General features: G+C 37.2%; 1 protein-coding gene across 5 annotated transcripts in view; it reads right to left on the reverse strand.

Moving 5' to 3' along the window:
- Nucleotides 1-27,101, reverse strand: part of ETV1 (ETS variant transcription factor 1) — a 97,483-nt gene that overhangs the window by 34,171 nt on the left and 36,211 nt on the right. For all 5 annotated transcript variants that reach the window (XM_019958475.2, XM_019958474.2, XM_070787547.1 and 2 more), the window contains 3 exons: nt 10,777-10,906; nt 7,497-7,685; nt 2,891-3,138 (listed from right to left, as the gene is read on the reverse strand). In XM_019958475.2, the coding sequence (XP_019814034.2) occupies nt 2,891-3,138; nt 7,497-7,685; nt 10,777-10,906 (567 nt within the window). The remainder of the gene's footprint in view (nt 1-2,890; nt 3,139-7,496; nt 7,686-10,776; nt 10,907-27,101) is intronic.

A 27,101-nucleotide genomic window follows, 5' to 3' on the forward strand; every position in this document is an offset into this window, starting at 1 on the left:
GTGGGGCCCTCATGGTGGAATTAGTATCTTTAAAGGAAGAGAAGGAGAGAGGAGAGCTCTGTCTTTCTCTGTTACATGATGACACAGTGAGTAAGTAGCAATCTGCAAGCCAGGAAGAGAAGACTCATCAGGAAATGAATCCGCTGGCAGTTTTGATCTTCGACTTTCCAGCCTATAGAACTGTGAGAGTTAAATGTCTGCTGTTTAAGCTTTCCAATTGATGGTATCTGATGATAGCAGGCTGAGCAAAAGCATGGACTATCCTTTTTTGGTTATAAGTAACTGAATCTGTGCCTCTGAGGACCAAACAGCAACTGACTTAGAACTCTATATTACATATGGCCCAAAACTAAAGCAATTAAACCTCACCGTATCAGTTCTTCTTTTTTTTTCCCCCCTCATTGGATTACTTAAATCTTTTTATTTGGTTCACATCTTCTTAAGAAAAGTTACACATTCTCAATACCATGTTATATATGATTTTATATATGATATAAATATAAGGAGAATGTTGTATTAATATAAATATATGCATATTTACATATAATATAAATAGATGGAAAACCAAAGAATCAAGAAAATTATTCCAATTATAATCTTTCTGAGATATAAAATCATTTCTAGAAAACATGAAGAAATTTCTAAAAATGCTATGCCCTGCAGTTCCTTCTGAACCAATTATTTGGGCTAGTTTAAATGATTTACATGCCAAGATTCTTGAAATCACAATGAATTCAAGAAACTGTGTAGCAAATTAAAATGAGGTTTGGAGAATCAGGATAACATCAGTTAACAGGATTAGAAATTTACAGAAAAAAATGAGCCTTATCTGTAATAAAGCCGATGGTAGTGCAGGGTTCTTAATTATGTGCATAAATCATGGACAAATATAAAAGGTTCTAAACTATAACCACTATGGTACATTGTAGGTTGGTCTTGAAATTACAGGGTCCAGGACAAGCATTCAAAGAAAGTCCCTCACACCATATGTTTAAATTTTTAGAACTATATGGGGATTTCCCTGGTGGTCCAACGGTTAAGACTTTGCCTTTCAGCGCAAGGGGTGCAGGTTTGATCCCTGGTTGGGGAACTAAGACCCCAGATGCCTGGCAGCCAAGAAACCAAAACATGAAACAAAAGCAATCTTGTAACAAACTCAATAGAGATTTAAAAAATGGTTCATATCAAAAACATCTTTAAAAAAACTTTTAAAACTATGAATCAAACAAACTTATAAATAAATATGTTCTTTCCTCCTATTTGAAAATGTGATAACATAGCAACTAGGAAGGCCAGGTCAAACCTAGACTTTGGGGAAATTTCTAGAATGAGAACTGAAAGAGAAAATGGTATGGAGCCAGTTTTCAGTTTTCAGACCCCAGCCCACCCTATTTCCTGCCTCACTTCCTATATCCCTCAAGCCCACACTGCTCCATACCACAGGAGCTTCACACACCAAACTTATGGGTACAACCAAGCTCCATCCTCATCCTCTCACAAACAGCTGCCCGTTGGCCACCTCCTTGGACTTAAGAGGTATACACAAGAGCAATGTGCTCTGCCTGGAAAACCAGGCCTGGGATGAACTTGCTCCAGTCCTGGAAGTAGACTCAGGGCTGACTGGGCAGGGAAGGCATGGGTCCTGGGTAGCTAGTGTACCTTCTAGAAGTAGAGTCCGAATCTCTCAGCAGAACTTCCTCTTAGTTCTTTGAACTTGTTGTCCAATGAGAAAGGATGGCCGGAAGGAGGCTCTCAGTAGGGCTCCTTCTTGCTGAGCTTTAAGATCAGTTTATAATAAAATAGGTAACTTTATAGAAGTTAACTTAAGACAAGGAAGCAAGACCAGGAGACAGTTTTCCTTCATCAAGTGGAACTGATAGAAAAACTCAGCAGAGTTATGCCTAGAGAAGCAATTGTTCCCTCATAAAGAATATCCATAACTTTTTTCCACATGAAAGGAAGTCACTTTGCTTTCAAATATTTTTAAGTCTACAACCATCTATTGATCATGCTTACAATAATGTTAGCAATTTTTTTGCCTGGTGCCCTTCTTAGAAGCATTAGCTTTTATTTCATACTATTTTTCAAAATTCCCAAGATTTCTGAAAGGCAGGTGTCTTGATTTCGAAAAATGTATTCATTTTGTAAAACAAATTCATTTTGTTTGAATGTAAGACAATTCATTTCGTAAGTGTATTTTGAATGTGATTCATTTTGAATGTATTCAATTCATTCTGTAAAATAAAATGAATACAGATTATGTAATTTTTCTGAGTTCTCAACATTGAATATTGGCAAAGTTTTTGGCAACATTAACAATAGACAAAAATGTTCTTTATTTCCAGGTAACCCAATTCTCCACTTTGCCATACTTAGCAGGGCCTTTCTGGCTCAGTGAGACAACAGCTAAGCTTTATTATTGCTATTTTTGCTATTCTTTGTCCAGTATAGAAGAATTCTTATTCGTGCCTTGGAATCTTGCCATACCAATAAAGAAAAAAATAGTTAATAAGCAATAAGTTAGTACAGAATATTACTTTCTGTAAATATTGTCATTAAATAATGCCACAGGAGCAAATAGAAAAACAAGCCCAGAATTTAGAAAAGAACAATCCTATTACTCTCCTGGCCTGAGATAGGAGAGCTTAATTTTACAAATTGTACTTTTCCTCAAACAGGTTTCATTCCTAGACACTATTTCAACCATCGACTCATGCCAAAATAGTTTGATAGTCCAACCCTTCACATAAAGAGAAAGATTCAAAGAAGGAATAAATCAGAAAGTTTCAACCAAAAAAAGGCCAGGAGCCACCTAACCTGCAGCCAACACTAATGAAAGCGACAAGCAACTGAAAAGATATCATAAATGTAACTTAAAGCACAGGCCTACCTGAATCATATGCAAAATCTCTGGGCTCCTGTTTAATCATCAGAGGAGGGGGGAAGCTTTGGCTGGCTGCACCACCAACCATGGTGTTGTGTTCATACACTGGGTCGTGGTACTCCTGCTTAAAGCCTTGAGGTGGGAAGGGGATGTTTGGCTCAGACATCTGCCGTTGGTACATGGGACGTCCTTCCCTTGGCATTGTTGGCAAAGGAGGAAAGGAATTACAGGGTTCAGAAAGTTGGCGGCGAAATCTAGGAAATAAGAGAGCATATTTCAAATAAAAAGGTAACAAGAAATAGCCTTTAAAAATACTGGCACAATTTTTAATCGCTTAGTTAGTGAACATGACACCAGCTGACTGACCCAAAGTGTAAATCTTCAATGAAGATGAGATTTCTCCTTCCTGGGTCAGTAGCAATATGCTTTCTAATCATAATACACCTTGTGTTCCTCTTCTAATTAGTTCCATCAGCACCATTTCAGTGTATTACCAGAAGTTAAAGGTGTGCCTCAAGTAAGGCGAAGGAGAGCAATGTACCATTTGCAAGAAATACATACCCTGACAGTTAAAATGCCCAGTGAGAAATCAACTTGGTAGCTCACCAAATTTCCTTATGAAGTGAGTTAAAATAATTATAGACAAGGGAAAAAAAAGCAAAACAGAGACTCTGGAAAGAATCTGATCTCAAACTGCATCCTCTATCTTTTAATTGTTATCAAGCTAATCAACAAACAAAATATCAACCAAATAAAAACCTCCTTAATGGTTTTCCATTTCTTATCATCGATTACTGAGGAAAGAAGAAAGGAATGGCTTTCTTTTCAAATGGGTGGGACTCTTACATCTTCAACAATGTCCTAAAGAACACTGTATTCTAATGAGAAATTAAACTGGGCAATATTATAGAGAATGAAATCCAAGCTAGTTTTTAAAGACCACTTCTTTACTGTCAAAACAGCAACACAGAACACACTGGCTTCCGAGAGCTTCAGACAAAATATCAGGTCGATGAAAATAAGCATAAAATATTACAGCAGACCTCTGAAGATGGAAAGAACATTCATGCATTACATAGCATTGCAACACGTCATGATGTTAGGTCATGTGGAAGCTCCGAGGCCTTGGCAGAAGGCTGACGGTAAGTTTCTACACTCCTTCCTTCTTGGTTATCTACCGTACTGACTGTCTCATCACATCATCATTCAGTTCTGTGTGTCTCATCCTAATACCATTGACCCACCACAAAGATGTGGATTAATTAAAGATTTAAAAGTGCTCTAAAATGCCCAGGAGTGCTTAAAAATAACCTATCCGACATTTCTATGAGCAAATGTATGCCTATTAATTCCCCTGCACCCTTCTAAAAGCATTCCTGTGACTTTAATTTGGAGAGTTAACATTTAATTTTGGTAACGTTAAATGAAAACAAGGGAAAAGCAAAAGAATGGCGGAGCGATTGCTTTAGCGTTTCTCAGAACACTCCACCCTGTGATTTAACTCTAGCCTCGCCAGCTGCCATGAAAAGCACTGAAATTCCAACTACACCTGCAGAAAACCAACTTAGAAACTCAGATATTGCCAAACAATTAGGCTGACTGGCACTGCATTCATTTCCCTTCTCTTGCTTATTTCATTAGCCAAAAAAAGAAACAGAAATTATCATTAAGAACTGTCAAGGAGTGAATCGGAAAATTGTAACTTGAAGTTAAAATAAGAACTCTTGCTCACTTGGGAAACCACACAAGGAAGTTAATAATACTTCTGCTAAAAGCTTTGTTTAAAAAAAAAAAAGTCAAGCCATTTGTTTGCAGGAGTCAATGTGATTCCAGTTGCTACTCACTGAGGACCATGCATATATCAACACACATATGCTTCCTAAGAAACTACAAGTTTGTGGTGATGTTCTTATGACTGATGGTAAAGAGAAACGGACTCAGAAGCTTCTGGAAGAGAGTGCATGGGTAAGGAGAGCACGCTGATGAACTCTTGGGTATAGAAAAACAGCGTCTAAGTGGTGGGAAACAGAGAAAAAGAGACAGGACTCCTGCACAGTGAGTTCAGGGAAAAGTGCCAAAGGGCTGGGCCGAGGAGCAGAGAGAGGCAGAGGAGAGGAAGTGGGGTGCAGCCCAGTTGGCCATGAAGTGTTCCCTGAGAGAGGTTGGGTGCTGGGCTGGAGGGGGCTATTTGGGGACAGGATCTGTTCCCAGAGCAAATTTGCCATTTATAACTGAGGGACTGTCATTTGTTGGCGAGAGCTCTCCAAGAAATCCTCCTCAGAAACATACGGCTTCAGAGATTTTCCTGGGATGGGCCAGCTGGTACTGGCCTCCACGCTCCGCGGGGGACACTGGGAAAAGACCTGAGCTTCCCTCTCCTAGTTCCGGGCCGGCTGTTCACAGTCTCAAATATTTGACTTCAAGTAGAGACGCTCAAATGGATTTGGCTATGGCAGCTCTAGTTAGGTCACCTAAAAACAGCCACACTGCTTGTTTAGCAGTCACCTTCCATAAGAGAGAACTTCAGAGAGCGCCAACCGTTCCACCTCTAATTCTGACCCTCGTCTGAGGGGGAGAGAGGCTTGGTACCAAGAACTCTGGGAAGTCCCCAGAAGTAGACAAAACAAAACTTGCTTTTTTCTGCATCGTCCTCTCTATGCCCCCATCAGTCCTACACAATGTGCATCTGTTTAATGGCCCACCCGGCAATAAGATTTCTTTCATCTGTATTTACAAAACTGTTTACACAGATGCTCATACCATTACACTCTGAGAAAGTCTCAGGTCCACAGGGTGAGAAGAAAAAGATAATGGACAGCGTTTCATAACCAAAGCACAAGAGGACACAGGGATGGAAACCAAGGTAGAAACATTATTATTTGGTTTCATGCTGGAAAGAATGCTTTCATCTTATCCTTTCATATCAGAAGAGTGACTGAAATTGAGATTGAGTCCCATTAAATAATCTATAAAAAGCAGAGCTGAGTATTCCCTTATTTTCAGAAAGTTGCCAGTGGCCCATCTTTGGGTTTCCTTTGCTGATCTGGAGGATTCCTGGGCTGAGCTATTTTTATAATGCTGTGTCAGAACCCCTTTGCACAGGCTTATTGTTAAATTTGGGGTTCTCTGGTGGCTCAGAAGGTAAAGAATCTGCCTGCAATGCAGGAGACCTGGGTTCAATCCCTCGGTTGGGAAGATCCTCTGGGAAAGGGAAAGAATACTCCAGTATTCTTGCCTGGAGAATTCCATGGACAGAGGAGCCTGGTGTGCTGCAGTCCATGGGGTCGCAAAGAGTCAGACAGAACTGAGCAACTGAACAACAACAGCATGCTAACCATGCTCTCGAGATTATGCCTGTTGTATCTGTTTGGTAGAAATACTACTATTTCATGGCATGTTACTATACATCTCTTTCCAATTCCACATTCAGGGTTGTCATACTGATAGCTTGGAATCTGCCATGGGGGCAATATTTACATCACAGACTCATCAAATGCTACAGATCAAAGTCTTTTGGGTTTTCTTCCATAGATCCTATTGTTATCCATTTACCAACACACCACTTGTTCTATAAGTACAGGGTAGAAGGGGAAAAAATAAATGCTGTATACAACTGAACTGTGTTTTTAAGTTGTATTATTAAGGCCTCTAAGGGTCCTTCAATATTTTATTTAAACACAAATTTTTAAATCTCTAAGAGTTGAGAATTACCTGACATAGCACGTTCTCTATGTTGTGTCTTGCCTTGTTCCTTTCTAAGGAATACTAATTCAGTCTCTATCACTTTAATGTTATATTCTCAGTGTTCAGGGTCATGCATCTACTGACATTAAATATCCATCACTTGCAAAGGAGGAAAGAGAGTTCTATCATATAAGTTCTCTTCTGCAAAACTATGTACAGCTAAACCAGTCAGTCTAAGGTAAAGAACCTAATTCCATAAGCCATCTACTAAAATTAGTCTCCTAACTTTATTTTTCAAGTACACACATATGCTCATAAAAATGGGATGATCTGATTTAAAGTTTAAGTGAAGCAATTTAATTCAAGCAAAGAGAAAGGGAAATGTTCAAATGTCAGTATATAGATTAATTTTCCATTTTAGCAACCAATTTAAATGTTTATAAAGGAATGTTTACAAATGACCTTCTCCACAAATTATTTATAGCTAAAGACAGAGCAAACTCTAAAAATATTTTGCACAGATGTGCAAAATTAATACACTCGCCTTGAATTTACTATAGGTCCTAGGAAGTGGTAAAAGGAATTTCTTCCAAGAATGTTAAAAACAGTTTTGCTTTGTTTTTTGTTTTGTTTTTTTTTTTAATGGTACTTGCAGTTACCAAGGGATAAGGGGTAGGGAGGAATAAATTGGGAGATTGGGACTGACAAATGCACACTACCATTGATAAAATAGATAAATAATAAGGATATATGTCATAGCACTGGAAACTCTACTCAATACTCTGTAGTGACCTATATGGGAAAAGAATCAAAAAAAGAGTAGATATATGTATAACTGATTCACTTTGCTGTATAGCAGAAACTAACACACACATTGTAAATCAATTATATTCCAATAAATTTTTTTTATAAGGTACTTGCACTTTACCTGTGATCCATGGGGTAGCTACTGTCTTGGATGGGCTGCGATGGAGGGAGGTGAGCTGGGAAGGCGCGGTCAGGCTTTGAAGTGTGAGCTGAGTTGGGAGATGCATGGTGCAGGGGGGACACTGGAGTGCTGGATGGTGTTGGGGGGTTGGAGGGCCTCATTCCCACTTGTGGCTTCTGATCATAGGCACTACCCAAGAGATAAGAGAAAAGAGAATGTGTGTTTCTTGGGAAAAATTAAAACTCTGTCCCCACCCCAAACAGTCAAGGAAAGAAAAAAATATTTCAGGCTAAAGTCCCAAGGAAGCTTAGAATGGTATGGCTTTTGGTTTTTGCAATTCCAAAACATGTAATCATCAAAACAGCCACACACTTAAACAGAAAATAGGATAATCTATCACTTGGAAACAGCACAAATATAAACCATCTATTTTTAATACATATACAAACAACATAACATAAGGAAAATCTCTGTCAGCAAAAGCAGTGACATTATTTCCATCTATTCTTCGTTGTTTTTTTTGGCCACACTGTGAGACACTGCAGGATCCTAGGAGGGATCAAACTTATGCTCCCTGCATTGCAAGTGTGGAGTTTAAACCACTGAACTACCAGGGAAGTCCCCATTACCATCTGTTTTTGATATGTCTCCTTAAGCAAGTTTCATAGATCTTTTCTAGATCATTAAATATTTCTGATATTATAATCCTTCTACATTACAGAAGACTTTACAATAAGAAGTCGTATCAGTTTAACGAGATGCAGATCATACCTGACTCGCCTTTATTTGTTGTAGAATTCTAAGCCGATGCTTTTGCCTTATTTTCATTCTTTTAGTGTAAAATAAATGATGCCTGGCATTAACTTCCTCACATGAGATAATAAAGATTTATGAGGCAAATTAAAACGTCTCTGATATATTTAAACCTTCTTGGAGCATAAGAATAGGCACAAAATAATGTTCTTAAGAATAAAATCCTGTTATCACAGTCTAACTTCTAAACATAATTACAAAAGAATAAAATGAGTAAGCTTGTTTTTATACACATTATGAATTTAAGTTGCAGTCTTTAGCATAGTTCTCAGGGATATGATTTAACTAATTCTTCTAATCTAAAAATACTTTATTGAAAACAAATTATATTTAAGTTTCTGAACAAAAAATATCTAGGTTAAAACACTCTGTTCCTTTTAAGATAAAAAGCATTTGCCAGTATATTTTTTCTTTAAAAAAGAAACTTAAAACAAAATTGACTTATGTAATAATTTATCCTGTTGCTCCATCCATACAAAAGAATTACATCCACGCATGAAACTACAGAAGTAGAGGAGTATGGGCTGCATAAGTCTTTCTTCCTTTACAGCAAAGTCCACAAACTCATACTATTTGGTTTCACCTGTTTCCTTTACCAGTATTTCTGAATGAGAATGTACTTCTTTTATAAAATGGTTCACCTGTCTCATTCCCATGTGAAAAACAGTGATACAACTTCTGTCCTAGGATATTACTTTTTTCTCATAAAATGCTATACTGTGTTACACTGTTCATATAGAAATGGAAAAAACAGAATTAATCCAATAAATCACTGTGGGAATTATTGGTCTTTGAGAAGAATCTCAAAATACACAGGTAATTCTACCATTAATTTATGGAAGTCAGATGTCATTTTTGAAAAATATGTCTATAAACCAGTAGTTCTTCCATAATCACACTTCTGATCAATGCTAAAATGCAATGACAATTCTATACCTATTTGGTTTATTAATTAAAAATTCTCCAATATGTTAAATAATTACTCTGTGAATACACAGTATTATTCATAAGGAGAAAATGCAAAAATTAAAAATGTGATAAAATAAAACTGAGATTGATCAATACTGTTTTATCTGAACTCAGTATGCTTTAATAGTAGGCTTCTATAAGAGATATATCTTATAAAAGCTTTGCAGTTCAACTGGACCACCTTTATCATTTCAGACTCTGGTGAACTGTCTAGGAAAGAGGATGTAGAAGACAAGTTTGCAAGAACAAATAGTAATGAAATATCCAAGCACCGGTCGGTACCATGAAACTATACAAACCAAAGTTTTTTGAATCTTAAATATCTTAAACAACGAACTAGTGAATGTAACAAAAAGGAAGTAGACTCACAGATGCAAAGAACAAGTGAATGCTTTCCAGTGGGTAGAGGGAAGCAGGAAGAGCAATATAGGGGTAGGAGATTAAGAGGTACAAATTACTAGGAGTAAAATAATCTATAAGAACAGATTGTACAACACTGGCAGTGTAGCCAGTATTTTATAATAACTATAAATGGAGCATAACTTTAAATATTGTGAATCACTATATTATACACCTCTAACCTTCAGCTATGCTTCGATTTAAAGAATGGGAAAAAAAATAACATTATTCTGCAGAAGGAAACAGAGTATAGGTAAAAAAAAAAAAAAAAATCTGAGGAAACAGAAGACTCCTCTGAATCATAATGCATTATGAACTTGAACTTGAATCAACATAATTTATAAGACCGCAAATATCTGTAATCATTTTTATAAGTTTCTAAACTAACTCCTTTAAAGGACTATGTCTCTACTGTAATTGAGAGTAATAACATACAATATACAGAGCCAACTTTTTCCTTATGCAATTAGGGGCCAATATGAAAAGTAGCAGAATGCAATTTACTGTGAAGGGTTTTTAATGAACATACATGTTATCAAATTTTCCAACAAAGGAACAATGTACTTCTACTGCTCCACCCTTTATTATCATCAGAAGGAACAACTGGGTTTTTAACAGATAATAGCCTCTGCTAAGCCTTATAAAATTCTAACTTTACTGCAACTGTCCATGAATGCATCTTATAGATCATCTGCAAAGCCTGTCAGATAACTAATGTACTGTTCAGACCTGCCAAATGCTTCATTGTTTTCCCCCTACAAACTCTAAAGTGCATAATGCATTCTTTCTAATGAGAACTGAACTTTCGGTACCTGCTCATGCCACCTAAGACCCTTTTTACAATCTCAGGATGCATCCCCTAACGGTTGTGGAAAAGCAGCTCATGATCTGGATAAAAATTACTCCTTTAAAATGATTCTAGAAGTATATGATCAGACAGTAAACGGTCCTTTTGAGTTCTGCTCAACATATGACCTAATTAGCTTGTTACATGTTGAAGATGTAACTCTTATAAAATACGACTTGAGATTTTATATTATGGTAAATCTGTGTTTCTGTAAGAACCATCAGGTGCTCACTATACACTCAATTACTTTACCTGACATTGTACAGGCACTTTTCTCCATAGCTGAATTTAAAGGGCTGTTCTTGACTGCAGGCAGAGCCGAGTTCTGAACATGGACTGTGGGGTTCTTTCTTGATTTTCAGTGGGAGGCCATGAAAAGCCACTAGAAAACAAAAAATACCCGCAAAAATGAAATCCTGTTAGGAATTAAGTACACTAACCTGTTCTATCCCTCTTGGTTAAAATGTCACTAACATTTCATATTAACTCTCATACATAAGAAAAATCACACTGGACAAATTTTATGCAAGAAAAGATTCTGGAGAATCTTATATACTCTCCATATACTCATTGTTTGCTTTTACTGTATAACAAAATGCACGCTTGAACTTTCTCATTACTGAAAGTCAAATGAACTATTTGTAACTGGCTTAGCTGACACTAACAAAATGAGAAATTCAGTTTTCAGAAAATAAACTTGAAAATATTTCAGCAAGTTTTCCAATAACTCAAGCAGGGGGGAAAAAAAAACACAACTGACTATTCAAGAATTAACTGAAAATAGAAGCATAATTTTAAGAATTAACTGAAAGGAAAATATTTCAAGTGCATCAATAGTAATGGTTTAATGGAATAAAAATTGAACTATGACGAAGAAACCCCAGCTGCCGTTCTTAGAGTAACTAATGATACTTTGGACAAAAGGATAAAAACTCAACATCTTTGTGGACAGTGCTTATATATTAAACTACAGATAAAAAGTACTTATCTAACTATTTAAGAGAAGTGTGAAGATACATTGTGAGAAATACATTAAAGTTATTTTTTGTATATTATGACCATAAAGCAATTGTTCTATATGAAATGATAGTTTCTCCTTTTTCATATGACATTGTCATGTCATTAATGTTCAATATAATACAAAGATAATATCACAAAATATGAAGAAATATGTGTATTTAGGTGGAATCATATCTCTTAAACCAAAAAATAAAATAAGGTTATATATTTTTGTTATTTTAAGTGAAGCTGAAAAAAATATATACTAGAGATCCTCAGAATAACTGAAGTTTTAGTAAAAATGGAAAAATAAATAAAAAGATAAGAGGAAAAACAGACATGAGAATGAATTTTAGTTTCATACAATATGCACAGGTAAGAATAATCAAGGATAAGCCCAAGAAGGACACACTGTGGATAGTTATCCCAACTCTGTAAAACCTGAGATTAAAATACAAAATATTAAGTACATATACTATAAATGAAGATAAAAGAAGAGAAACTTTGTGGTTTATGATGCCATTCAATCTTGATCATAACATTATAGCATTATGAACTTGTACTTGCTTGAATGTCATATATAATTTTAGTATAAGAAATTGATATCAAGAACTATCAAGCTCCAAGAAAATAAATTTGTTAATATAAGCACATAATTTTGACTAAAATGTTTAGTGATATTAAAGAAACATCTGAAGCACTGTGGAAAACAAATTTGTCACCTAAATTAGTTGTCTAAGGAAAACTTAATAAATAATAATACAATTATTTCACTGAGTGATCTATTTCAAAGTATTTTTTCTAATTTAATGTGTGTTTAATATACCTACTCAGAGAAGAGAGAGTCAGAGGAACAGAAACAAAGAGGAAATTATGTATGTTTTCATATGCAAATGGTACATATGTTCATTAACTTTACCAAGTCAGAAAGTTATAATTTATAAAATGCTAAGATGAAAGAGGCTTAACAACCTCAGGATTCACTTCATAACCTGAGGACTTGCTTGGATTCTGATTTGAACATAACAACTAAAAGAGACCAATGAGTAAGACATTTTAATGTGGACTAGGTAAGAAATTATTGTTAATTTTGTTGAATGTGATAATGAAATGGCAGTTGTTCCCAAAAAAGGTTTAAAGCTAAAGCTTCATAAAATATTTACGGATAAAAAAGTAAGTCCTGGAATTTCATTAAAATAATCTAGAAAAAGATGTGTAGGGGAAGAATCAAATAGAAAAATGTTGATAAATGTTAAAAGCAGACTGATGGGTCAGTGGGAGTTCATTACATTATTCTCTTTACTTTTATCTAAATTCTAAATTCACAAGATAAAATGCTTTTAAATTATGAAACAAAAACACAAAGGATTTAAAGTAGCATCCTTTAAGAAAATGTTTTGCCCTCTGCATGTGTATGTGTGTGTGTATGCTACTTCTTAGAATGACAGATATTGCACAATGAAATCTTGTAATATGTTAATCATGTATTTGCTGCTTTCTTAACAAATAGTTTTCAACTCTTTATGACTTACTTGAACATATACAACAAAATGTGCATACCTTAAGTTCAGCACTTTAGATTAAGTATTGGGTTTTATATTTTCCTAAGAAAAAGCAGTACCAACATCAAAGGAACTCAAATTATACCTGAGAGATCAGAACTAATTTGTATGAATAAAAATGGATAAGATCTCAAAAGCTAATAAATTGGTACTACAATGCAAAGTTGATCATATTTATCAAAATATCAGACATCATCAGAGACTACTATATTCAACATTACTGTTTTAAAAGTCTTTGGGACCACGAAGTAGGAAAGGATTAGTGAACAGGATGCAAAGGCATTAACCACAGAAGAAAATAATCTATGAATTAGGCTTCATTGCAGTTAAGAACTTCTCTTCCCCAAGACACTAAGCTACACACACCAAGAAGTTACTTGCTATAGAAAGATCAAAGATATCATACTCAACCTAATAAAAATTGTTACAAAGAGAGAAAAGAAACAACCCAATTAAAATTGGGCAAAAGATTCAAACAGGCAGTTCATAAAAGAAGATATCCAAATAGCAAAATAAATAAGCAACAAAATGAACATATATGAAAAGGTATTCATCTTTACTCATCAAGAAATTGCAAATAAAGTCACATCAGGTTATACTATATACCGACTAGGATGGCTAAAGATTGGCATTGACATTGACATGAAGAAGACCTAAAGCAGTAAGAACTTTTAAATATATGCTACTGAGAGTACAAACTCACATGTACACACAAACACACAGTCTGGAAAACTTTTTGGCAGTATCAACCAAGTTTTTATATAAGATTTTATATAAGATCATATTACTATGATCTAGTAATAACTCTCTTAGGTGGATATCAAAGAGAAAGGACTGAATATGTTCACCAAAAGGACATATTCATAGCAGCTTTATTCATAATACCAAAACTGGAAAAATTCCAGTGTTCACTAGCAGAAAAATGGATAAATAATGTGTGGCTTATTCATACAATGAAATACTCTACAAGAATAACAAGGAACACACTGGTTACACACAGAACGTCTCTCAGATGGTAAGCTGATAAAAGAAGACAAGCACAAAAGAGTATGTAGTAAAGGAATTTGAAGAACAGACCACCCTGATAGTGAAAGAATCTTCCGGTGGTGGATGGGAGTATTAATGACAGACAGGGATCTAGTAATCTAACGCTGATGTTTAGTCACTAAGTCATGTCCGATTGCTTCGTAACCCCGTGGAATGTAGCCTGCCTGGCTCCTTTGTCCATGGAGTTTTCCAGGAAAGAATACTAGAGTGGGTTGCCATTTCCTTTTCCAGGGGACCCTCCCAACCTGTGATCAAATCTGCATCTCCTGCACTGGCAGGTGGATTTTCTACAGAGCTATAAATATTTTATATTTGCTCTATGCAGTGATTACAAGTATATACATATGTAAAATTCACCAAGTTTTACACTTAAGATTTTTACATTGAGACCCCAGGAAAGATTCCTAGCAGGACACTAGCCTTCTATCAAAATGTCCATTAATATCAGCCTAGAAGCAAAAAAGCATAACTCATCCTTGTAGATACACCATCTGGAGCTTTCAGACTGGCCCCAAGAACTTCTTGGAGTAACCATAGAAGAAAGAACATAAGGACACCCAACGTGTACTCAGAGGGAAGCTGATCCCTAAACAGAGGATCCCCAAAGTTGCCCAATCATCAAAGTACTCAGAGAAATTTTGAAAACAAACAAACAAACAGGGATTCTACTATTCCATATGTCTTAGTTCAACTGTGTCCCCTCCAAATTTTAACTTGAAGTCCTACCTCAGACGTGACTTTATTTGGAAAACTAGTTGATGTCACTTTAGCAAATAATTTGTGATATATTTCTTTGAGTTGGTTTTCTTTTGGGGAGGGTAGTTAATTTGACAAAAAAAAAAAAAAAAGACAGGGTCATTAGAGTGGAATCTAATCTAGTATTACTGGTGTCCTCGTACAAATAGGGCATTAGGACAGAGAAACACAGTGAGAATACCAAGTGAAATGAAGGCAGAAATTAGAATGATGCTTCTTCAAGCCAAGAATTGCCAAAATTGCCTGCAAACTGCCATAATCTAGGGAAGAGGCAAAGAACACTCTCTCTCTCATAGCCATCAGAACCCTGCCAACACTTTCATCTCAGACTCCTAGCTTCCAGAGCTGTGAGACAACAAATTTCCACTTTTTAAGCCACCTAGTTTATGATACTTTGTAATGGCAGCCCTGGGCTTCATTGGGTGCTCAGTGGTAATGAATCTGTTGGGCAGGAGGTGTGGGTTGGATCCCTAGGTGGGGAAGATCCCCAGGAATAGGAAATGGCAACCCACTCCAATATTCTTGCCCGGGAAATCCAATGGACAGAAGAGCCTGGTGGGCTACAGTCCATGGGGTCACAAAAGAATCAGACATGACTTAGTGATTAAACAACAACATAAATGGTGACTCTAGCAAACTCATACACCCTTCCCAGGAACTCTGCTTCACTACAGCTGGCATATAGATCAGCATTATCTTTGAAAATTTTCTAGGTGATTCTCATAACCAGACAAATTTCAGATCCACAATGATCTTAGCAACACGTGGATCCAGTGTATGCTACCCTGAAACAGGTCCAAGACTTGAAAAGACTTTAAAAAAAAAATGAAGTTGAACAATGTCTCCCTTTTTGTTAGATGCCAACACTCAAGGATTCTCACAGGTTCTCCAAGAGGTTTAGGGCTCCCGTACTCTCTCCGTGTGTGGGCCTCTTAATCGCTGTGGGCTCTTGGAACCATGACTTTTTTTTCTAATCATAAGCCAAATACTAGGTTTTTTTTTTTTTTTTTTTAATTGCTGTGTTGAGGAGGAAAAAAGAAGCCAACCTGAGATCTTCAATCTTTTGCACAAGAACCAAAGCAACTTTATTTTCCTCATTTTCAGTCTTCTGCATCCTGGAGATCTCGGATCTCAAAAATGACTTCTTTATTCTTTGGTAAGGGTAGTACAGAGACTCCTTCCAGAGGGGAGACCAGGTTTGGGTATTTCATCACAGGGCTGAGAGTCGGAGCGTCTGCGAACAGGCAGTTTTCCAGCTCGCTGGCACGGGTACAAGTGGAAGCAGCACATTCATTTCGTGCAATTTGCTTTACCTTCCCACATGGAGTTGGTGCATGTAAAAGGCTGTTAAGTACTAAATTATTCCTTATCAAATCACCATCATCTGGAGTCATGATCAACACTAATTAAATTACTTTCACTGAACATGGCTCCAGCCTGCTGCCGAGGCTGCTAGGTACATTTCATCTCGCTTACTGTCCTGTCCTGCCTGTGTCGGCAACAGAGGGCTACAGGCATCAGCATTGTTCGTAGTTTTAATTACAGTGACTCTTTCCTTCTTCAAGTGTATCAAATCATAAGAGTTAACTCCTTCATTTACAAACAAGTGATGGCTCCCAATGTATATTACATTCTATCCCTGACTTCAGACAATTCATATCATTCATCTGCTGACTTCCTCAACCACATTTCCATGCAAACTTTTATGACCCGCAACTCCTCCGGACAATCAGATTTTTAGGAGGAGAAGCCAAGAGAACTCTCCAGAGATGCATCTTGCATTTTTGCTTTGATGGAGGCTTGACCTTTAAAACCACATCTTAAGGCTGACTTGCAATGACTGAGTTCCTCTAATGGTTAAATTTAAGAGCTCCAAAATACCAAGACGTTAAAAAATGCACTTCCAAAATAAACTTAACCACTTCTTAATTCAAAAAGTTTACTTGGGGTTATGGTATTCATCGTAAAGTATTTGCTAGATTAGCAATTGTTTTCATTTTGGAACAATGAACTCTGAGGCATCATCTTGGCTTCCATTTTTTTTCCTGCCCACATTTTAGGCCAGAGGCACACTCCTGTCATCATTCTCCTGGAGCACAGAGTGTAGGGCCCGTGGCTCTCCAAATGCAACAACGCTGGCATACAACCAAGTTTTGGTTCAGGGTGGTGTTTAATCACAAAGTTGTGTCCGACTCTTTTGTGACCCCGTGGACTGTGTAGCCCACCAGACTTCTCTGTCCATAGGATTTCCCAGACAAGAATACTGGAGTGGGTTGCTATTTCCTTCTCCAGGGGATCTTCCTGACTCAGGGATTGAACCTGAGTCTCCTGAATTGGCAGGCGGATTCTTTACCACTAAGCCATCAGGCAAGTCCCTTGGTTCAGGGTAGACATATGATAAGTCATATGTGAACATCTACAATATTGATGTAGAAAATAAATTTAACAATTTGCTCATAGAAGAATAATTTCCTAAATAATCATGACCCTGAAGTATTTTTTTGGTTACTACTAAACTGAAAACAGACCATGTTATGATTGATTGGTTCATGTTAGTTCAGACAATAAACAATGAAATCTATGAATTCAGTTTTTGTTTATATTTCTATAGTGAACATGAAGTAAATTTAAGAAAGATAATATGCTTAACTTTGGTGTTAATATTAATATATTGAACTCTCATTGAGTTTGGAATAGTGATAGAAAACTCTCCTACAAAGCCTCAAAAAACTCAGATTTACACAGTATTATAAAGTTTCCAAAGAATCTTCAACAACTCTGGATTTTCATCATTCAAGACAAGAAGGACATTAGCATTCCAATTTTGGGAAAAAAAAAAAATTTAAAGAGGCATAAAGAAGCTAAGCTTCATGCCTAACTAAAAGCCTAGGACTAATTTATTATAGGTAGGAATTAAAGTCTTGGGCTTTGGGCAGCAACTCTTGAACCCTTGACCATACAATTCAAATTTACTTTGTGTAGGCACACTTAAGATTTCCATCATGCATGAGAACCACTGTAACATTATATCAGATGTTTCTTTATCCATATATTTCTTCATTAATTCATCCATTTACTGGCCTAGACATTATGCCATTTGCTAAGGGACAGGACATGTGGAGTTACAGAAGAAGTTGAACAGTAAGTCCTACCATCAAGAGCTCACAGAACTCCAATTGGAGCTTCATAACGTTGCTTTTTTTTTAAGAAAAGTTCTAATAAGTATATTATCCAGTCTTCAAGTTTGATTAATTCATGTGTATGCAATGCATATTTCTATATACATAACCTTAGTAATATATTCTTGGCACTTGCATCTAAATGAAAACAATTCTCAGAGCATTCATGCTTGCTTTTAGGCATTCTGCCTTCTTTCAATTTATTGCTGGGACCAAAGGCATTTAAAAATTCACACTATTCATATTCCACTGAAGGAAAAATATTGCTATCCAACAACTAAAGCTTCCCTGTGACTCTGATAACCAAAATGTCACAAATGATGGGTCCCCTTCTCTATGTGGACAGTGAGCATAAATACAATTATAAGTTGTCTCAGCTGTGACCTTTCACTTTGCTTTCCTCCCAACTCTTATCATATATGCAAGTGAAATACAGCAGTAATTTCTGTGAGTGCAAAACAATTACCCTGGGAAGAGAAACACATCACATTTTTAACTACTTATCTAAATAAAACTACATCTTTGAATCACATCTGTAGTTTTTGAATCAATATTAGCTGGGAGTTTAGAGCCTTGATGAGAATCTCTTGACTTTGATGGTGAGATTTCTGGGCTGTGCAAAAAAAATCTATTTTAGAATGATCTACTGAACAAATTTCTTGAGAGTCCCTCAGACAGCAAGGAGATCAAACCAGTCAATCTTATAGGAAATCAACCCTGAGTATTCACTGGAAGGACTGATGCTGAGGCTGAAGCTCCAATACTTTGGGCACCTGATGCGAAGAGCCAACTCATTGGAGAAGACACTGATGCTGGGAAAGAGTGAAGGCAGAAGAAGAAGAGGGTGACAAAGGATGAGATGGTTGGATGGCATCACCAATTCAATGGACTTGAACTTGGGCAAACTCCAGGAGATGGTGAAGGACAGGGAGACCCGGTGTGCTTAAGTGGCAGAGTTGGACACAACTTGGCGACTGAACAACAACAAAAAAACAGTATTCTAGAACAAGAGTTGGCAAATCACACAGCCCATGGGTCAATCCAGTTTCCCACCTGTTCTGGTAAATAAAGTTTTATTGGGACACTTTTCCACCCATTCATTTATGTAGTCTAGGACTAAATTGAGTAACAATGTGACAGAAACCCTTTGACCCACCAAATCTAAAATATTTACCATCTAATCCTTTACAGGGAAAAAAATAAAAGTTTTCTGATCCCTATTCTAGATTATGGTCTGCAAAGAAAAAGAAAAAAGAAAATATCAGAGTGGATGGATGGCATAGTGACACCTCCTAGTGTTAGGATATGCTAAGTTAGTTAACAAGGGACATTCGAGTTTGCTTTATTAACCCTGTGTTTACTCTGACTCTCCAAATCAGATAAACAGCCCTGTGTGGCCTATTTACAGGGATATACACAAACATGATGGTGAAAAAAATGACATATTATTGAGGCTCTAAAACACTAGAAATTTATGTGCTTTGAGGAATTTCAAAGCATTTACTTCGACCATGGTTATGTATAATGCGGAGAGTTTTCTATACTTGTTTACAAAATATAACTGAGAAAGTCAAAACAAATCACTCTGTGGACACTAAAGCACTTGTAAAAAAAATTTCCCTTGGTTATGGCAGTGAATTTTCAAAAAGCCTCTGTAAAAAGGGGAAAAAGTAAATGGTATACATAAATTAGGTTATTTAAGGCCAGATACAAGTATGGCATGAAAAATGCATGTAGCCTTTTATATAAATATATGTAGTTGGAAATACACTCACCAGATGAAAAGCATTCACTTTAAGTTAATATCACTTCAATTCCAAGTGATAAATGGGTGGCAATGACCTCAATTAGTACAGGGTTAAATTCCAGAAGCAAAGGCGAACGTTTGTGTACAAATAAAGACAATAGTGTTACATGCTTAATAAATCCATCTTCCAAGACTTACAGAAAATCGGCAGGCACTTCGGCCGCATCTAAGCCTCTCATAGATTCTTTTCCAGTACATTTACCTCTTTCAAGCTCGCCCTGCCCCCACCGCGGACACATACCACTCACACATACACACACTGACATCCATTACTAAAGGGCCTAATCTCAGCTATCAGCAGAGTGCCTTTATGGGGCCATTAAACCATTTCTCTTGTTTACAGTACCCGAAGAAAGATGTGAATTATGTCTGTGACAAAACAAGCGATAACATTTCTAAACCGCTATCAAAATGCAAACTGAAACACATTTTAAGGACAGAGACCCTGATTCCCGTTTTCCATTATTTTCCGTTATTTGCAGCATCTGGAAACAGATTCACCTATAATACTTCCGAGACAAAAATTTAGACCATAGCACAGCAAGTTGATGTGTATTTTTTCTGTGTTTTAAAAGGAATATTATCAGTGGGGTTAGACATCATATCTAGTTGGTCCTTTGATGGTATTGGCAGCACACAGAACTCTGGGCAGTAACAATCACAAAGGTGAACTAAGGGAGATTTTCACCCCTTGTTGTGGGTCCCAGCATTCTTGAATTGAAAACATTATATGTGATCAAGTTTTAGGGACTGAGCTGATATTTCTACCAGAAACCTCTGTGCTAAAGGAATCATAAGTGAATACCCTATGGGTATGACTCTTTTTCCAAACAGCCAATTCATTGGATGCTGGGAAAAGATTGAAGGCAAAAGGAGAAGAGGGTGGCAGAAGATGAGATGGTTAGACAGTATCATCGACTCAATGGATATGAATCTGAACAAACTCTGGGGAACAGTAACAGGACAGGGAAGCCTGCAGACCATGGAGTCACGAAGAGTTGGACACAGCTTAGTGACTAAATAATAAAAATGGGTAAAAAGATAAAAAAGAGGAGCTACTTTTTTGATTACAAAATACATTTTTTTTTGCTAAAAAAGAAAAGCCAAAGCAATTACAATAGTAACATCAAAGATCACTGATCACAGATCACCATAACAAATATAGTAATAATAAAACCGTTAGAAATATTGTGAAAATTACCAAAATGTAACACAGAGACAAGAAGTGAGCAAATCACCTAGAAGCCTTGCTGTGCTAAGAGGAGCACGCTGGAGGAAGATCAACAGTCATTAACCCATCCCTACATTGCTACCGAAAGTAAATACTCAGTACCTGCAAGGAACTTCCTGGGCAGTTTGGAAACCAGAACTGAATCTCAGAGAAGCCACACATTTCTCAGAAGGGGACAATCCGATTTTTTTTAACTAGTACCAAACTCCAAGTAGTAATAGGGACTACACACTCCACTGCAGGGATTCCTAAATGGTCCTGCCAGGGGGCTGTACATACCTGAACAAAAGAGAGGACAGAGTGTATAATGGTCCCGTAAGTCATTCCACACCTCAAGGCCCCATCCAGAATCAGGTGTGATATCTACAGACTTGAAAACCAGTGCTGAGGACAGAGCCAAAATCAGAAGTCAAAATCTCGGGGTCTGCAGAGTAAAGCCTTCTGACAAGGTTCCACAGCCTCACAAGACAGTTATTTCTTAGAAGTATACTTCATAATTCAACTCTCTACATCACAGTGTACCATCATGCCATTTTAACAGACAAAAGAGGATGGACAAGTATTCTGGATATGGGACCCATCCTCTTCTAAAATTAGTGGTGATACCATGATGTAGTCAACTCTCTCTCACCTGAAGATCATTCATCTACCTAGCAGTACTGATGGTCTAAACCAGAGGGTTTCTATTTGATTCACATAGGAGCTTCAGTTAATTTCAGTTAGTTGAGATCATTTAAAAATAAGCTTCAAAATCTCTTTCTGGTTTAAAAATCCAAAACTCTGGCTTCTCTAGGAAAAAAAAAATACACAATATCCAGCAACACTGATTCTACTTTCCAGCCTCAAAAGTTGACTGAACTCACTGTCAGCTTCCTCTTCGGCCAGAACCTGTGTTTTCCTCTCTGCCACAGTCCTCACTATAGCTCCCACTCCACACTCCATTATCTCCTGCACTAAATTCACTTCCCCCATTTCTACACTGGGCATGAGTGTTTTCTACACCTCACCAAACACGTAGCTAAGAAATCATTAGTGAGTGTGTTTCTACATGTGGATGTGCACGTGCTCAGACACATACACATTACCTCTAATCAGCAAAAATAAATATAAAACTCATATCACGTTCAGGCTTAGGTACTCAAGTACCCTTCTCAGGCAATAAGGCATGGCTGCAAAGGTAGCAGGTACTTCAATCTGTCAGGTTTCAAAGTTTGCCACCACTTTGACTTACCAGTAGTAAAACTGAGCAAGCCTCTGTGCTTCACTTTACTCTCCTATAAAAAATGGGCATGATAACAGCAACTGACTCATAGAGTTGCTGATAGGATTAAATAAATAGGACACTCTATGTGCAGTGTGTAAGTACTCAGTAATATCCGCTATTGGTATAGTTATTATTCAAACCCAGAATATTTAGGCACAACAGCTAAGAGAGCATTTAGATCATCCAGAGACATAGCAGCAGTGGCTAAGAGCATGGAGAGGAACCTTGGCTTTGCTACTTACTGGTTTAAGGACTTCTGGTCAACCAGGTAGCTACTACAAGATTTGGATTCTCCCTATATAATATGAGGCTTATCATAGACCTTCCACATGGAGTTTGTGTGACAGTTCAATGAGGTAATGCACAGGAGAATTTCAAATAGTACCTGGCAATGGTAGGCACTCAGGAAATGTTGGTTATTACCATTATGACTCCAACCACTTCCTTTCACAGAGGGTAAACTGAAACTCAAGGAAGTAAAGTGACTAATGACAGGAGCAGGACTTCAGCCATCAGAGTGTTACTTGCACTACTTCTTCTATTTCATCTTGTTTTCAATTTCACATTATTAAGTCAACTACTTACTAAGAGCAAAAAATGTGTACATGGAGAAGAATCTGTAAGCAAGGCACCTTGAGAGAAGGAAAAAGCAAACAGCATGGCCTGGTAGAATGAGCACTGGATGAGGAATCAAGTAATCTGGACCTAGTTCCCACCCCACTGCTAGCTAGCTGTGTGACTCCAGGCATACTGTGCAACCTCTCTGAGCTTCAGTTCCTAATCTCCAAATGAAAGCATCACACTAAGCAACCTTGCAGTTCTAAAATGTAACTCTGGATGTAAGTAACTGTTCACTAATATCTAAGAAAAATCTAAAGATTTGACATAAGACATTCAGAGGGCATAACATTCTGAGGCCACACAGCTCTAAGTACCTCAATAATAACTGAGGGCATTACTGCATTTTAGCAAACGGTGGTCACTGGAATTCATAATGGGCCTTAATCACTATGAAAAAGCACAATTGGGTGTAATCCACTATATTCAAGGGAGGGTACCTAATGCACATTAGAAAGGTGAACATATGGTTAACATTTTAAAATGCCTGATGCTTTAAAAGGCATTTCATGGACCACCTACTTTCCACTTGATGATGGAAAGTAATGCTATTATTAATATATTGATAAAACAAAAAGCAGGATCAAAAGATAAAAAGTTATATTCCTAATTTAAAAGCATTACAAGCACCATTAATTGAAAATTAAAGACAAACAATGCTCGGACAAACAGCGTTGATTCATTCCTCTAAAATTTAAAGCCTAATCCTACGATAATAGTACTTCTAGTAGTGCTAAATGAACCTCATCTTCACAGTCTAATTGCCAGGAGAAAGTGCCCTGGAAGGAAACTGGTTCTTCCATCTGGAAAAGGGTAAGAACAGGGAAAAGAAGGCCTCCTGTTAGAACAATCCAAATCTAATCAGTTTTGCATTCTGCATTGGCTTCAAATCAGATCTTCCTACCCCTACTGGTCCAGTAGATGGAAAGCAGCACGACACTATTTTTTTGGAAACAGATTCCATATAGTGAGCCCAAACAGAGAGTACTTCATATCCAGCTGGCAGGAATCAAACCTGAACAAGCTGCAGCTATTTGAGAAACAGATCTAATAAATTGAAATGGCATTCTGAATCAAGATACCCACCCAAACCTGCACCCCTCAAAAACCACCCTCCTTCATCAATTACCAAATTAAAACCTTTATAAATATGGAAGACACCTCTTCTGCAGAAATTGTTCCACTATGCTTTGATACAGTTACTTGTTAAGCCCTATAAAATCACAAAAATAAATATTACTTCCCTACCTTGTAATTCTGTGATTTCTTTCAAATGATGGACAACACTTTTTTGGAAAAGGCTGAGCAGGATCTATTATTATTCCTAGCTGAGTTGGAAGATACCCACACTACCTGGTGTTTCTCAGTCTAGCATGAAGAAGTCCTGAGGGTGGCCATGACAGATGGCCAGAATATCCAGACACCAAGGGTGCTCTGTTCTCACTACAGTGTGATCATGAAGACAGGTCCTTCTCATAGGAAGGACAGAACAAGGTGGGCTTTTTCCATCCTGCACTGCTGCCTCCTCCATCTCTCCAGAACAACCCCCAGAGTGCCAGCCCCTGCAGACTAGATCTCTAACAAATGGTTCAAAATGGTGTTAATATATTCTTTGAAATCTATTGATTAAAAAAAGGAAGCAGACAATACACAATAGAAAAGAATGAAGGAAATGGCAACCCACCCCAGTATTCTTGCCTGGAAAATCCCATGGATGGAGGAGCCTGGTGGGCTACAGTCCATGGGGTTGCAAAGAGTCAGACACAACTGAGCGACTTACATTAATTACTCTATAGACCATAATAACATAAAAAAAAAAGAAAGTAAGATAGTACTTCATTGCCAAAGAAGACTGCCAATTACTAATATGCCTGTCACCAATTTAGAATAATAATTACTAAAAAGACCAGCAGTTTTCTGTAATTTGTAAGTTTTACTAAGAACATGTAGTCAAATAAATAAGCTTTTATGCAATTAAGTATAGATATAACCACTTTTCTCCAGTATTCTTTTTTAAGCAATGAAATAAATAGTGATGCAAAGACTTGCTTAAATGAATTTATTATCATGGTCTTCAAAACTAGAGCAGTATAATTCTAAATTTAGAATTCATCTCACATGTAATAGTATGAACTAGAAAAGTCTTTAAAAAAGCCCAGAGGTATGAAAAATGGTACACAACCTACAAAGTGAATATCCCCAAGAAGGCAACTGAAATTCCAAACCTATATTTCACACCCACACGTCTAAAAAATTATACCATAGCTCTATTTCTTCAAATGTTTGGGCCTTACTTCTTTTAATACTAACCTCCTGAAAAGAATCTTTCCATTTGGATTTGATGACCCCATACTGCTTGAAAGATTCGATTTTGTTTCAAGTTAGTGAATCCTCACTTTTGATTCATAATTTCAACATACTTTTCCTCCAGGCTGCATGTGAAAATAGTGAGATTCTGTAATTTGCCTGGTCTTAAATTGACCACTTCAGTACCAAAATCGGAGAAGGCAATGGCACCCCACTCCAGTACTCTTGCCTGGAGAATCCCATGGATGGAGGACCTTGGGGGGCTGCAGTCCATGGGGTCGCTATGAGTCCGACACGACTGAGCGACTTCACTTTCACTTTTCACTTTCATGCATTGGAGAAGGAAATGGCAACCCACTCCAGTGTTCCTGCCTGGAGAATCCCAGGGACGGGGGAGCCTGGTGGGCTGCCGTCTATGGGGTCGCACAGAGTCGGACATGACTGAAGTGACTTAGTAGTAGCAGCAGTACCAAAATGATACACCGGATAAGCAGGAGGCAAGACTCAAATGACTGAAGTATACCTGTAGTATTCTGATGTCACTCTCCTGAAAACATGATTGAGAACAATTCAGACATTATTTGTCACTTGGCTCCTTGTTCAAAACGACCCCATCGGCAGAAAAAGTTGAAAATATGGTCTGAATACCAGAGCTAGCAAAGTTTGCCCAAAAACAGAAAGGCAGCTGGCAAGAGCCAAAAAAAAAAATTACCTTTCAGTAAATACCAATAAAACTTACAGGCTGCCAAAATAACAAGGATAGAGTAATTACAAAGGAAACTTGGCAATTTTCCTGACAATAAACACCTTCTTAAGAAGAAATCATCTGTCAGTTGACCTCAATGGTTACAGCTGTTAATACTAAAGCGGGTAAATCCCACAGACACATTTTACTTAAACCAACCACTATGTAGCTCAAAATTTTTATAACTTCTCCCCCAAAATAAATTTGGAGATTTTCTCTAAACATGCTCTGTAATATTTAATTCAATGTATTCTAGAGCATTTTCCATTAGAAATGACCATTTTTACAGAAAAGCTTGCACTCAAACTATCTTGCCTACCATGAAAAAGATTTATGTAACTGCACCAGATTAAGAATGCTCCCCAAGAAAGGCAGATGCATGAGAGATAAAAGTAAATACTAGGATTTGGGAATCACACTTTTTAACCTCAAAATAATCTTTAGGAAGAAAAAATTATTTAATTATTATGTAGAAACCTTTAGAAAACTACGTATTTTTTTCATACAGCAGATAATATTGTTGATCAAATTTCCTTATGGAAATCCATCAAGATTTTCTTTAAAAATAAGAAGCATAGCTAAGTATCAGTGTCTGCTTTCAAAACTGTGACAAGATCATCAGCATCTCCAGATGCCAATCAAGCCCTTTTTTCCATTTCTTAACAATAAATATCAACTTAAAATAATCTATAGCACAGAGACTTCCCTGGGGGTGCAGCAGATAAGAAGCCACCTGTCAATGCAGGGGACACGGGTCAGATCCCTGGTGCGGGAAAATTCCGTATGCCTTGGGGCAACGAGAGCCCATGGGCCACAACTACTATCCCGCATGCCCGAGAGCCTGTGCTCCGCAACAGGAGCGGCCACTGCAGTGAGAAGCCTGCACACCACAATGAAGAGTAGCCCCCACCTGCCACAACTGGGGAAGAGCCCGCTCAGCAACGAAGACTCAGCAGAGCAGAAATAAAAAATAAATAATTTTTAAAGTGTGCAGCATAAGAGTGATATCAAAACAATAACTATAAAAGTCTCTACTGACACAGGCCCAGCCTTCATCAATAT

The sequence above is a fragment of the Bos indicus genome, chromosome 4 (genome assembly GCF_029378745.1).
Source record: "Bos indicus isolate NIAB-ARS_2022 breed Sahiwal x Tharparkar chromosome 4, NIAB-ARS_B.indTharparkar_mat_pri_1.0, whole genome shotgun sequence".
NCBI lineage: Eukaryota > Metazoa > Chordata > Mammalia > Artiodactyla > Bovidae > Bos > Bos indicus.